The sequence below is a fragment of the Sparus aurata genome, chromosome 2 (assembly GCF_900880675.1).
Source record: "Sparus aurata chromosome 2, fSpaAur1.1, whole genome shotgun sequence".
In the NCBI taxonomy this organism is placed as follows: Eukaryota; Metazoa; Chordata; class Actinopteri; order Spariformes; family Sparidae; genus Sparus; species Sparus aurata.
The window spans coordinates 3,939,185-3,953,616 of NC_044188.1; the positions used below are offsets into that span (position 1 = coordinate 3,939,185).

The 14,432-nt window shown below is 43.6% G+C and overlaps 1 protein-coding gene across 3 annotated transcripts in view; it reads right to left on the bottom strand.

Moving 5' to 3' along the window:
- Nucleotides 1–14,432, bottom strand: part of prx (periaxin) — a 35,204-nt gene that overhangs the window by 3,316 nt on the left and 17,456 nt on the right. For 2 of the 3 annotated variants that reach the window (XM_030394258.1, XM_030394268.1), the window contains exon 8: nucleotides 526–14,279. In XM_030394258.1, coding sequence (XP_030250118.1) covers nucleotides 526–14,279 — 13,754 coding nt within the window. The remainder of the gene's footprint in view (nucleotides 1–525; nucleotides 14,280–14,432) is intronic. The other variant, XM_030394277.1, reaches the window with a different exon arrangement.

Below are 14,432 nucleotides of genomic sequence, written 5' to 3' on the forward strand. Positions count from 1 at the left end.
ACCATGATGTCACCCACTGGTTTGTGGACTACCGTTTGAAAGCCACTAGTCTGGTCCGGTCACCATCTTGTTTTTTGGAGCCATACTAGAGCATTTTTTAATGAGAGGGTGAATATCTTGATTGGATCTTTTTACTGAGACAATAAATCAGGTGAGATGAAACGCCATTTGTCATAAGCTTACATACAATTGGACTATTTTCTGGAACCAGTGGAGTCACCCCCTGCTGGCCATTAGAGAGAGTGCAGGTTTAAGGCCCTTCTGCATTGACTTAACTTTGTACACCCGGAAGCTCTGTCTATTGTTCAAACAGTCTATGTTTGTAATAGTGGTCTGTTCAAACAAGGTGGGTGGAACTTCATTATATCTTTTCAGGAAATAATCTGCAAACAAGGGAATCAAGTCATTTACTTCTCTTCTCAAATACATGATAAAACATGTTCGACTTGGATACTAACTGCTTTTTGCAAGAGTAAATGTTTTTTTTTTTCAGATATCTCAATTTGAAGTTTCCTTTGTCCTTACCTGTGGAGTGTGGCTTCAGGGTGAACTTAGGGACCTTGAACCAGGGTGAAGACTCTCTTTCTTCAGACTCCCTACTTTTGCTTTCAGCCTCGCTCCAAGCCTGGACTTTCGCTGAGCTGAACTGCATGGTGAAACTAGCAGGGGACTCTGAGCTGTCCCTGTCCAGCATATCTGTTCTGGCATGAGATGACACCACATGGTCTGAGCGCTCCTCACTAACACTTGCGAAAGCCATCTTGCTTGATTTCACTTGAAGCCCTTGGGTGTCTCTCCAAACTTCTTCTTGTGCCGAATCCTTTCCCAGTTTGACTGTCATTGCTGTGTCTTCCTCCGCTGCAGCCATCTTGCCATATGGAGAGGTGAGCTCCACCTTTGGAAGTTTGATTTTACCGCTAAATGTCCCTTTATCTTCCTTGGAGACCTTTTGAAGACTTGCATTTTCACCGTTGAGACTTGAGCTTGAACCTTTGACTTCAAACGACCCTGATTTGCCAGGGGAAAGCGATACTTGGGGCATTTTCATCTTCCCTCCCTCAGACTCTGTGTTTGCAGCACCTGATTTATCTTTGGACTTCCCAAAACTTGGCTTCATTTTGATTTTAGGCATCTTCACTTTGACATCCCCTGCTTCCACCTCAGATGTTGTCTGCTCTTCGAGGACACCCGTGCATGTGGCGGACTCATCTGTTTCAGGAGGATTTACCAAAACAAAAACAGCTTTCTTTACTTTGGGCATTTTAGGGCCCTCGTACTGAATTTCTGGACCATAGATTCTTCTTTCGGGAGAGGAGATGGAGGGTAATGGGACACCAAACTTAGGGATTTTGATTTTCTTGCCCGTTTCTGTTTTGACATCATCTTCATCCTGTGATGTGCCTATATCAAATTCTATGTCAGGAATCCTGGGGACTTTGACTTCTGCTCCGGATGATGAGTGGCCACCCTCTGCCCCTGATACAACGTTGACTGAGCCTTGTTTACTTGGCAATGTAACCTCTGGTGCTGCAATTTTAATACGGCCTTTGTCCTCTTTATGTCCGTTGTGGGTTTCCACTTCAACTTCATACTCAAATCCGTCTTTATCCTTGCATTTGTGTTTGATGTCACCACTTAACTCAATGCCACAGTTTTTACATGTTTTTGCTTCTGCTTCCACATTTTTGCCAGTCTTCTTTTTTGGCATTCCAATTTTGAATTTTGTTCCTTTGACTTTAGGCCCTTTTACTTTGCCACTGGTTCCTGACGCATTGAGATCCAAGTCAGGCAGTTCAACTTTTTTCTTGTCCTTTTTGCCTTCTCCTCGATGAAGTCCTATATCAAGCTCCAGGTCTCCTTTTGGACCTTTGATACCTATTGATGGCATCTTGAGTTTTAGACCTTTGTGTTCTCCTTCAACATGCAAACCAGCTTCACCATGACCCTCTACATCCAGTTTAGGTGTACTATGTGTCACATCGATGTCCAGACCTGGTGATGTGACTTGTGGCCCTTTAATTTTCCCTCCTACCTCAATGGTTGGTAAGTCACCTGACACACCCCCCTTTGGAAGTTTAACATCTGGACCTGTGATCTTTCCTCCTGTGACTTCCATCTCTATAGCAGGCCCTTCAATATATTTATCTTTACCTTTGGGCAGTGAAATATCAACTTTTGGCATCTTGATATGTGGCAGCTTGATAGTTCCTCCCTCTGCCTCCACTTTCACTTCCGGTGTGTCAATATTTGCTTTTCCTTGAGGGATAGATAAGTCCACATTAGGCATCTTGAACTGTCCCTTATCTCCCTTTATGTCAAAATCTGTTCCTTCAATCTTTCCTTTGGGCAGAGAGATGTCAACATTTGGCATTTTCCAATGAGGCATTTTGAACTTTCCTCCGGTACCTCCCTCTATTTCTACATCTGGACCTTCAATCTTTCCTTTTGGCATTGAAATATCAACAGAGGGCATGCTGACATGTGGCATCTTGAATTTGCCGCCTTCTCCTTTGAGGTCAACCTCTGGACCTTCAATCTTTCCTTTGGGCAGGGAGAAGTCCACATTTGGCATTTTCATGTGAGGCATTTTGAAATTTCCTCCGGTACCTTCCTCCATTTCAACATCTGGACCCTCCATCTTTCCTTTGGGCAGGGAGAAGTCAACATTTGGCATTTTCATATGAGGCATTTTGAATTTTCCTCCTGAGCCTCCCTCTATTTCAATATCTGGACCTTCAATCTTTCCTTTCGGAAGCGAAATATCAACAGAGGGCATGCTGACCTGTGGCATCTTGAAATTTCCACCTGCCCCTTTGAGCTCCACCTCTGGACCCTCCACCTTTCCTTGGGGCAGGGAGATGTCAACATTTGGCATTTTCATGTGAGGCATTTTGAACTTTCCTCCGGTACCTCCCTCCACTTCAACATCTGGACCTTCAACCTTTCCTTTTGGAAGTGAAATATCAACAGAGGGCATGCTGACATGTGGCATCTTGAATTTGCCACCTTCCCCTTTGAGCTCGACCTCTGGACCCTCCATCTTTCCTTTGGGCAAAGAAATGTCAACATTTGGCATTTTCATGTGAGGCATTTTGAACTTTCCTCCTGAGCCTCCCTCTATTTCAACATCTGGACCTTCCATCTTTCCTTTGGGCAAAGAGATGTCAACATTTGGCATTTTCATGTGAGGCATTTTGAATTTTCCTCCGCTACCTCCCTCTATTTCAACATCTGGACCTTCAATCTTTCCTTTTGGCATTGAAATATCTAAAGAGGGCATGCTGATTTGTGGCGTCTTGAATTTGCCACCCTCCCCTTTGAGCTCAACCTCTGGACCCTCCATCTTTCCTTTGGGCAGGGAGATGTCAAGATTTGGCATTTTCATGTGAGGCATTTTGAACTTTCCTCCAGTACCTCCCTCTATTTCAACATCTGGACCTTCAACCTTTCCTTTTGGAAGTGAGATATCAACAGAGGGCATGCTGACATGTGGCATCTTGAATTTTCCACCTTCTCCTTTGAGCTCCATGTCGGGACCCTCCATCTTTCCTTTGGGCAAAGAGATGTCAACATTTGGCATTTTCATGTGAGGCATTTTGAACTTTCCTCCAGTACCTCCCTCTATTTCAGAATCTGGACCTTCAATCTTTCCTTTGGGCAAAGAAATGTCAACATTTGGCATTTTCATGTGAGGCATTTTGAATTTTCCTCCGGTACCTCCCTCTATTGCAACATCTGGCCCTTCAATCTTTCCTTTTGGCATTGAAATATCTAAAGAGGGCATACTGATTTGTGGCATCTTGAATTTGCCACCCTCCCCTTTGAGCTCAACCTCTGGACCCTCCATCTTTCCTTTTGGCAGGGAGATGTCAAGATTTGGCATTTTCATGTGAGGCATTTTGAACTTTCCTCCAGTACCTCCCTCTATTTCAACATCTGGACCTTCAACCTTTCCTTTTGGAAGTGAGATATCAAAAGAGGGCATGCTGAGATGTGGCATCTTGAATTTTCCACCTTCTCCTTTGAGCTCCATGTCGGGACCCTCCATCTTTCCTTTGGGCAAAGAGATGTCAACATTTGGCATTTTCATGTGAGGCATTTTGAACTTTCCTCCAGTACCTCCCTCTATTTCAACATCTGGACCTTCCATCTTTCCTTTGGGCAAAGAAATGTCAATATTTGGCATTTTCATGTGAGGCATTTTGAATTTTCCTCCGGTACCTCCCTCTATTTCAACATCTGGACCTTCAATCTTTCCTTTTGGCATTGAAATATCTAAAGAGGGCATGCTGATTTGTGGCGTCTTGAATTTGCCACCCTCCCCTTTGAGCTCAACCTCGGGACCCTCCATCTTTCCTTTGGGCAGGGAGATGTCAAGATTTGGCATTTTCATGTGAGGCATTTTGAACTTTCCTCCAGTACCTCCCTCTATTTCAACATCTGGACCTTCAACCTTTCCTTTTGGAAGTGAGATATCAACAGAGGGCATGCTGAGATGTGGCATCTTGAATTTTCCACCTTCCCCTTTGAGCTCCACATCTGGACCCTCCATCTTTCCTTTGGGCAGGGAGATGTCAACATTTGGCATTTTCATGTGAGGCATTTTGAACTTTCCTCCGGTACCTCCCTCCACTTCAACATCTGGACCTTCAACCTTTCCTTTTGGAAGTGAAATATCAACAGAGGGCATGCTGACATGTGGCATCTTGAATTTGCCACCTTCTCCTTTGAGCTCCATGTCGGGACCCTCCATCTTTCCTTTGGGCAAAGAGATGTCAACATTTGGCATTTTCATGTGAGGCATTTTGAACTTTCCTCCAGTACCTCCCTCTATTTCAACATCTGGACCTTCAATCTTTCCTTTGGGCAAAGAGATGTCAACATTTGGCATTTTCATGTGAGGCATTTTGAACTTTCCTCCTGAGCCTCCCTCTATTTCAACATCTGGACCTTCAACCTTTCCTTTTGGCAGTGAAATATCTAAAGAGGGCATGCTGATTTGTGGTAACTTGAATTTTCCACCTTCCCCTTTGAGCTCCACCTCGGGGCCCTCCATCTTTCCTTCAGGCAGGGATATGTCTACTTTAGGCATTTTCATGTGAGGCATTTTGAACTTTCCTCCGGTACCTCCCTCTATTTCAACATCTGGTCCTTCCATCTTTCCTTTGGGCAGAGAGATATCAAGATTTGGCATTTTCATATGAGGCATTTTGAACTTTCCTCTGGTTCCTCCCTCTAGTTCAACATCTGGACCTTCAGCCTTTCCTTTTGGAAGTGAAATATCGACAGAGGGCATGCTGAGATGTGGCATCTTAATTTTTCCACCCCCGCCTCCAAGCTCGACCTCGGGACCCTCCATTTTTCCTTTAGGCAGTGACATGTCAATGTTTGGCATTTTGATATCTGGCGTATTGAATTTGCCTCCATCTCCATCAACCTTTGCACCGTGTTTTACTTTTGGCAGGGACACATCCAGGTCTATTTTGGGGATGGAAACATCAATCGTTGGCATTTTGGGAATTTTGAGGCTTCCTTCATAACCTCTGATATCAGCCTCTGAGACATCAACCTCTGCTTTGGGGAGAAGAACCTCAGTATCTGGTGTTTTAGCTACTGGTAGTGAGAGCTCAACAGAGGGCATTTTGACCGTGGTCTTAGCGTCAACGTAACCACTTGGCTTAGCTAAATCTTTTTCTTTAGAGCCAAATCCTGGCATGGAGAACTTTGGTAGTTTGATAGTGACATCAGGTGCATGGAAGCCACCTTTTCCTTCCACATCTGCCTCCAGTTTAGCATCAACCCCTCCCTCTGGGACTTGACCTTTTGGTGATGATATTTTAAACTTGGGGAATTTCCCTTTGTATTTTAACTTGTTGTCTGGGGTTTCAACATTGATTTTTGCTTTAGGAATGTCAATTTTCCCCTTTTTCATTTTAACATCTACATCAGGACAAGACACGGACACATCTGTATTCTTTTTGGAAAAACCAAATGAGGGCAGTTTGATTTTAGATTTTTTCACCTTGACCTTTCCGTCGCCATCAAACTCTACAGATGGTGCCCTAATCTCTCCTTCAACATGTGGTGGGCTGAGGGAAATGTCTCCTTTGGGTCCTTTTCCTGATATCTGCACATCACCACTCTTGGACTTGGCACCAAACCTGGGAAGCGTGAAACTGGGAACTTTGAGCGAGAGATCAGGCAGATCAAAGCTGCCCCCTGATGAAGGTCTGCCTCCCTCTGCTTTCAGAAGCTCCACTTCAACATCGTCACTTTTAGGTTTGGTGAGACCAAAGTCTAAATCCACCTTCGGAGCTGAGATGTCAACTGTTGGTAGTTTGACATTGGGAAGTTTGATGGATGCACCTGGACCCTCTACACTACCTGTCTCGATGTCTGCACCCTTGACTTTCAACTTGGCTGGATTAATATCTCCTTTGAGACCAGACATCTCCAAACCTCCCGATGCGTCAGGACCACTGGTGTCCACTTTGAGGCTTTTGTTTTTCAGACCAGAGGGAAGGCTTAGGTCAAGATCAAATTTGGGGAGATTTATGTCAAGAGTTGGCATGTGGAGTCCTCCACCCTTTTTACCAGATAGGTCAACTTTTGGTACTTCAATTGCCTTTCCAGAAGGTCCTTCAATATTGATATCTCCCTCCACTTTCCCCACTGGAACTGAAATGTCAACAGCTGGCATTGCAATCTTTCCTCCCTTCATCTCTGGTCCTTCCACTCTGACATTGCCCTCTGGCAGGTTCATCTTTGGAAGTGACACATCAAATTTGGGCATTTTGAATTTGCCTCCCTTTACCTCAGGACCCTCAATACTGAGATCAGCATCAGCCTTTCCTTTTGGGAGTGAAAGGTCAACGTCCGGCATGTTAATTTTTCCACCTTTAAGTTCAGGACCTTCTATGTTGACCTCTGGTCCCTTAGCTTTAATCTTTGGAAGAGAGATATCAAGTGAGGGCATATGAAACTTTCCTCCTTTTCCAGCATGTCCTTCAATTTCAATATCTCCCCCTGCCTTTCCTTTGGGGAGTGAAATGTCAATGTCTGGTATCTCAATCTTTCCTCCTTTGATGTCTGGCCCTTTTATTTTGACATCACCCTCTGGAAGACTCACTTTCGGTAGAGAAACATCAAATTTGGGCATTTTGAATTTCCCTCCTTTCAAATCAGGGCCTTCAACATCAAGATCACCCTCAACTTTTCCTTTGGGGAGTGAAATGTCAACTGATGGCATTTCAATTTTTCCTTTCATATCTGGTCCTTCCACATTGGCGTCAAACTTTGGGAGATTCACTTTTGGCAATGAGACATCAAATTTGGGCATTTTGAATTTCCCTCCTTTCAAATCAGGGCCTTCAACATGAAGATCACCCTCAACTTTTCCTTTGGGGAGTGAAATGTCAACTGATGGCATTTCAATTTTTCCTTTCATGTCTGGTCCTTCCACATTGGCGTCAAACTTTGGGAGATTCACTTTTGGCAACGAGACATCAAATTTGGGCATTTTGAATTTCCCTCCTTTCAACTCAGGGCCTTCAACATCAAAATCACCATCAACTTTTCCTTTGGGGAGTGAAATGTCAACTGTTGGCATTTCAATTTTTCCTTTCATATCTGGTCCTTCCACATTGGCGTCAAACTTTGGAAGACTCACTTTTGGTAGAGAAACATCAAATTTGGGCATTTTGAATTTTCCTCCTTTCACTTCAGGGCCTTCAAAATCAAAATCACCCTCAACTTTTCCTTTGGGAAGTGAAATGTCAACAGTTGGGATCTTCACCTTTCCTCCTTCAACATCAGGACCTTCAAGGTTGATATCGACATCGGGAGATTTTATTTTGGGCAGAGAAACATCCAGTGACGGCATGTTTAGCTTTCCACCTTTAACGTCAGGGCCTTCGATATTTATCTCTGGTCCCTTAGCTTTAATTTTTGGGAGAGAGATATCAAGTGAGGGCATATGGAACTTTCCTCCTTTGCCAGCATGTCCTTCAACTTCAATTTTTCCTCCTGCTTTTCCTTTGGGGAGTGAAATATCAATATCTGGCATTTCAGTCTTCCCTCCCATGGCGCCTGGGCCTTTTATTTTGAGATCGCCCTCTGGGAGACTCACTTTTGGCAATGAGACATCAAATTTCGGCATTTTGAATTTGCCCCCTTTTATGTCAGGGCCTTCAACATTTAGATCACCCTCAACTCCTCCTTTAGGGAGTGACATGTCACCTTTAAGTTCAGGACCTTTAATATCAACATCAATTCCCTTTGCTTTGATTTTAGGAAGAGAGATATCGAGTGAGGGCATGTGAAACTTGCCTCCTTTACTGTGTCCATCAATGTCAATATCCACATCAGCCTTTCCTTTTGGAAGGGAAATATCAACTGTTGGCGTCTCAATTTTTCCTTTCATATCTGGTCCTTCCACATTGGCGTCAAACTTTGGAAGACTCACTTTTGGCAGAGAAATATCAAATTTGGGCATTTTAAAGTTCCCTCCTTTCACTTCAGGGCCTTCAACATTAATGTCACCCTCAACGTTTCCTTTGGGAAGTGAAATGTCAACAGTTGGGATCTTCATTCTTCCTCCTTCGACATCAGGACCCTCAAGGTTGATATCGACATCAGGAGTTTGTATTTTGGGCATAGAAACATCAAGTGATGGCATTTTTAGCTTTCCACTTTTAACATCTGGGCCTTCAATATTTACCTCCGGTCCCTTAGCTTTCATTTTTGGAAAAGAGATATCAAGTGAGGGCATATGGAACTTTCCTCCTTTGCCAGTATGTCCTTCAACTTCAATTTCTCCTCCTGCTTTTCCTTTAGGGAGTGAAAGATCAATATCTGGCATTTCAATCTTCCTTCCCTTTATGTCTGGGCCTTTTATTTTGACACCACCCTCTGGAAGATTCACTTTTGGCAATGAGACATCGAATCTTGGCATCTTAAATTTTCCTCCTTTCATCTCAGGACCTTCAACATTTAGTTCACCCTCAACTGCTCCTTTAGGGAGTGACATGTCACCTTTAAGTTCAGGTCCTTCAATATCAACATCAAGCCCCTTTGCCCTGATTTTAGGGAGCGAAAGATCAATCGAGGGCATGTGAAACTTGCCTCCTTTACCCACATGTCCCTCAACATCAACATCTCCCTTTACCTCCCCTTGTGGCAGTGAAATATCAACTGTTGGCAGTTCCACATTGCCCTCTGGCAGGTTCATCTTTGGAAGGGAGATGTCAAATTTGGGCATTTTAAATTTCCCTCCTTTCACCCCAGGGCCTTCAACATCAAGATCACCCTCAACTTTTCCTTTGGGGAGTGAAATGTCAACTGATGGCATTTCAATTTTTCCTTTCATATCTGGTCCTTCCACATTGGCGTCAAACTTTGGGAGATTCACTTTTGGCAATGAGACATCAAATTTGGGCATTTTGAATTTCCCTCCTTTCAACTCAGGGCCTTCAACATCAAAATCACCCTCAACTTTTCCTTTGGGGAGTGAAATGTCAACTGATGGCATTTCAATTTTTCCTTTCATGTCTGGTCCTTCCACATTGGCGTCAAACTTTGGGAGATTCACTTTTGGCAACGAGACATCAAATTTGGGCATTTTGAATTTCCCTCCTTTCAACTCAGGGCCTTCAACATCAAAATCACCCTCAACTTTTCCTTTGGGGAGTGAAATGTCAACTGTTGGCATTTCAATTTTTCCTTTCATATCTGGTCCTTCCACATTGGCGTCAAACTTTGGAAGACTCACTTTTGGTAGAGAAACATCAAATTTGGGCATTTTGAATTTCCCTCCTTTCACTTCAGGGCCTTCAACATTAATGTCACCCTCAACTTTTCCTTTGGGAAGTGAAATGTCAACAGTTGGGATCTTCACCTTTCCTCCTTCAACATCAGGACCCTCAAGGTTGATATCGACATCGGGAGATTTTATTTTGGGCAGAGAGACATCCAATGACGGCATGTTTAGCTTTCCACCTTTAATGTCAGGGCCTTCGATATTTACCTCTGGTCCCTTAGCTTTCATTTTAGGCAGAGAGATATCAAGTGAGGGCATATGGAACTTTCCTCCTTTGCCAGCATGTCCTTCAACTTCAATTTTTCCTCCTGCTTTTCCTTTGGGGAGTGAAATATCAAGATCTGGCATTTCAACTTTGCCTCCCTTCATGTCTGGGCCTTTCATTTCGATATCACCCCCTGGAAGACTCACTTTTGGCAATGACACATCAAATTTCGGCATTTTAAATTTGCCTCCTTTTATGTCAGGACCTTCGACATTTAAGTCTCCCTCAACTTTTCCTTTGGGGAGTGAAATATCAATGTCTGGCATGTCAACCTTCCCTCCCTTCATGTCCGGGCCTTTTATTTCGACATTGCCCCCTGGAAGACTCACTTTTGGCAATGACACATCAAATTTCGGCATCTTAAATTTGCCTCCTTTTATGTCAGGGCCTTCAACATTTAGGTCACCCTCAACTTTTCCTTTAGGGAGTGAAATGTCAACAGTTGGCAAGTTAAACTGTGCTCCTTTAACATCTGGACCCTTGAGGCTGATATCTACCTCTGGACACTTAACTTTCGGGAGTGACATGTCACCTTTCAGTTCAGGTCCTTCAATATCAACATCAACTCCCTTTGCTTTCATTTTTGGCAGAGAGATATCAAACGAGGGCATATGAAACTTTCCACCTTTACTTGCATCTCCCTCAAGTTCAACATCTCCTTTTACCTTCCCTTTTGGGAGTGAAATATCCACATTTCCCTCTGGCAGGTTTATCTTTGGAAGTGACACATCAAATTTGGGCATTTTGAATTTGCCACCCTTTACCTCAGGACCCTCAATACTGAGATCAGCATCAGCCTTTCCTTTTGGGAGTGAAAGGTCAATGTCTGGCATGTTGATGTTTCCACCTTTAAGTTCAGGACCTTCTATGTTGACCTCTGGACCCTTAGCTTTAATCTTTGGAAGAGAGATATCAAGTGAGGGCATATGAAACTTTCCTCCTTTTCCAGCATGTCCTTCAATTTCAATATCTCCTCCTGCTTTTCCTTTGGGGAGCGAGATATCAATGTCTGGCATCTCAATCTTCCTGCCCTTAATCTCCGGCCCTTTTAATTTGACATCACCTTCTGGAAAACTGACTTTTGGTAATTTCCCCTCAGGACCTTCAATGTTTATTCCTACTTCACCTTTTGCTTCTGGAAGTGAAATATCAACAGTCGGCATTTCCATTTTTCCTTTCATTTCTGCTCCTTTGACTTTGACATCGCCCTCTGGAAGGTTCATCTTTGGAAATGAAAATTTGGGCATTTTGAATCTACTTTTCCCCCCTTTCGGACCTTCAACATTTATGTTACCTTTGACCTTTCCTTTAGGAAGTCCAATATTGTAGGATGGTATTTCAATATTCCCATCTTTTCCTGAGTGAATGTCAATATCAATATCTCCTTTTATCCCCTTTCCTTTAGGAAGGGAGAGGTCGATTTTTGGCATTTCAAACTTGCCACCTTTAACTTTCGGCCCTTGAAAATTCACGTCTCCTTCAGGTAATTCTACTGTAGGGAGGGTGATGTCTACAGTTGGCAAGTCAAATTCACCTCCTCGTCCATCTCCTTCGACAGTGATATCAGTTTCTAATGTTCCTTTAGGGGGTGAGATGTCGATAGTTGGCATTTTAATTTCCCCACCTTTGATTTCTGGTCCTTCGATGTTGATGTCACCTCCCTTTGACTTTATTTTAGGGAGAGAAACGTCAAAGGATGGCATTTGAAAATGTCCTCCTTTACCTTTGGCTTCAATGTCACCCTCTAATTTCCCCCTTGGAAGAGAGACATCAGCTGAGGGTCCCTCTAGGCCAATATTTCCCTCAGGCACCTTCATTTTTGGCAGTGATACATCAAATGTAGGCATCTTAAACTTGCCTCCTTTTCCTGTGGTACCTTTAATATCTATCTTACCCTCTGCTTTTCCTTTTGGAGGAGATATATCAACTGTGGGCATGTTAATTTTCCCTCCTTTAATCTTACTTCCCTGCAGGTCTAAATCTCCCTCTGGAGTATCAACCTTAAACTCAGGACCTTCGATGTTGATATCACCTCCCTGTGATTTGATCTTTGGTAGTGACACATCTAATGAAGGCATCTGGAACTTTCCTCCTTTGGCCTCTGGAAGTTGGATCTCTACTTCACCCTCTGGTGACTTCATAGCAGGAAGAGAGATGTCGAGTGACGGCATGTTGAACCTTGCTCCTCCTTTGACCTCAGGTCCCTCAATATCAATCTCTGCCTCTTTGGTTTTCATCTTTGGGAGTGAGACGTCAAAAGTTGGCATCTTGAACTTGCCTTTGCCATCACCACTGCCCTCGACCTCTATGTTGCCTTGGACGTTTGCCTTGGGAAGCGAAAAGTCAACATTTGGAAGTTCAGGGCATTCTAGCTTCACGTCTCTTTCAGGTAGCTTCATTTTTGGGAGAGAAATGTCTAAAGAGGGCATGCCTCCTTTCACTGCACTGCCATCAATGTTCAGATCTCCTTCTATGTTTCCTTGGGGAAAAGAGACATCGACAGTAGGCATCTTGATCTTTCCGCCTTTGATTTCAGGTCCCTCTAAAGCAACCTCTCCCTCAGGTGACTTCATTTTTGGAAGAGATATATCGTAAGAAGGCATTTTAAACCTGCCCCCTTTTCCCTTGATGTCAATCTCACCCTTGGATTTACCTTTTGGTAGAGAAATGTCTACTGATGGTACCTCAATTTTCCCTCCTTTAATTTCAGGTCCTTCTAAGTCAACGTCAACCTCAGATGTCCCCATTTTGGGTAGTCTAACATCAAGTGATGGCATTTTGAATTTTCCTCCCTTCCCAGCCTGACCTTCTACTCCAATGTCTCCTTCCATTTTGCCTGTGGGCAGAGAAATATCGAGTGTGGGCATTTCAAATTTACCACCTTTTACTTCGGGGCCTTTGATGTCGACTTTCTTCTCACCTGTCTTCATTTCAGGTAGGGAGATGTCAAATGATGGTAGCTGAAATTTTCCTTCTCCTTCAATATCAGTTGTTCCTGCTTTGCCTTTGGGAAGGGTCAAGTCTACTTTGGGTAACTTGAAGCCCCCTTCCACCTCCTGTCCTTCTATATCTACCTCTCCTTCTGTCGACTTAAATTTTGGTAAAGTTATGTCAAAATTGGGCATTTTGAACTTTCCATCTCCACCAACATAATAGTCCATATCCACATCTGCAACCCCTGGTTTCACATTTGGGAGAGAGATGTCAACAGTGGGTAAACTGAATTTCCCTCCACCTTCTGGACCCTCAATATCAACAGTGGATGATTCCATCTTTGGTAACGAGATATCAACCTTTGGCATGGAGATTTTGGGCCCTTTGAAAGTGCCCTCCACTTCGTCAGGAATTCTGCGTCCGGTGTCGAATTCCAAATCAACATCAGGAACAGAGATGTCAAAGGCTGGCATTTTGATTGCTGCCTTCCCAGCTCCTTCGCACTCTGGGAGTGAGATGTCGATGTCAGAGTTTCCCTTCACTTTTGGTAAAGAGATATCCACAGAAGGCATTTGAAAAGATGCAGCTTTTCCCGAGAGATCACCTTCAATCTTTGGTTTTGTGATATTTGCTTCAGGGAGGCAAACCTCACCACCTCCTTTGATTTCTACTTTTGGAGGTGTTACATTAGCATCAGGCACTTTCATCCCTTTGGCTTTTACCTTGATTTCACCATCTATCTCATCCGAATGACGTGAGAGTCTCACTTTTGGCAGTTTTAACTTTGGCATCCTTAGCTTTGCATCTCCTTTGCCCACGTCTACATCAACTTTTCCCACAGCTGCGTCTGCATCAACCCCTCCTTTGATGTCAATGTTAGGAGCTTTTCCCTTTACAGCAGGTAAAGATGCCTCAGCTTTCCCTGAAGGGAGTGCGAACTCCACATCAGGTGCGTTAATCTTCACCCCTCCCTTTTCCGCATCCATGTCTTTATCGCCAGACAAACTGAACTCCACTGACGGTGGCTGGATGTTTATACCAGGGGGCTTCAGCTCCAGAGATCCAGTTTCCAAAGCTGAGCCTGACTTTGTGTGTTTGCTCTTAGGAAAGGTGATTCCAAACTTGTGTCCTTTTCCTTTGGTTTTCACTTTAGCTCCAGATATCTCGGGTGCAGAGATATTCACCTGTCCCTCGAGTCGTCCTGTTTCCACTTTTCCTCCGGTCTCTGCTCCAGCGTAAGCCTTTGTTTTCATGTGGGGAAACCTGTGAAAACCGTGTAGAGACAGGAAGAAGAAAATAAGACAAAGACATTGTAATATAACTAAAAACATACTTTTAAGACTATCATTTGATGTAATTGAGTCAGTAAAAGCAATGTATTAAATGTATCTTTAGAGCTACCATCATAATGTTCCT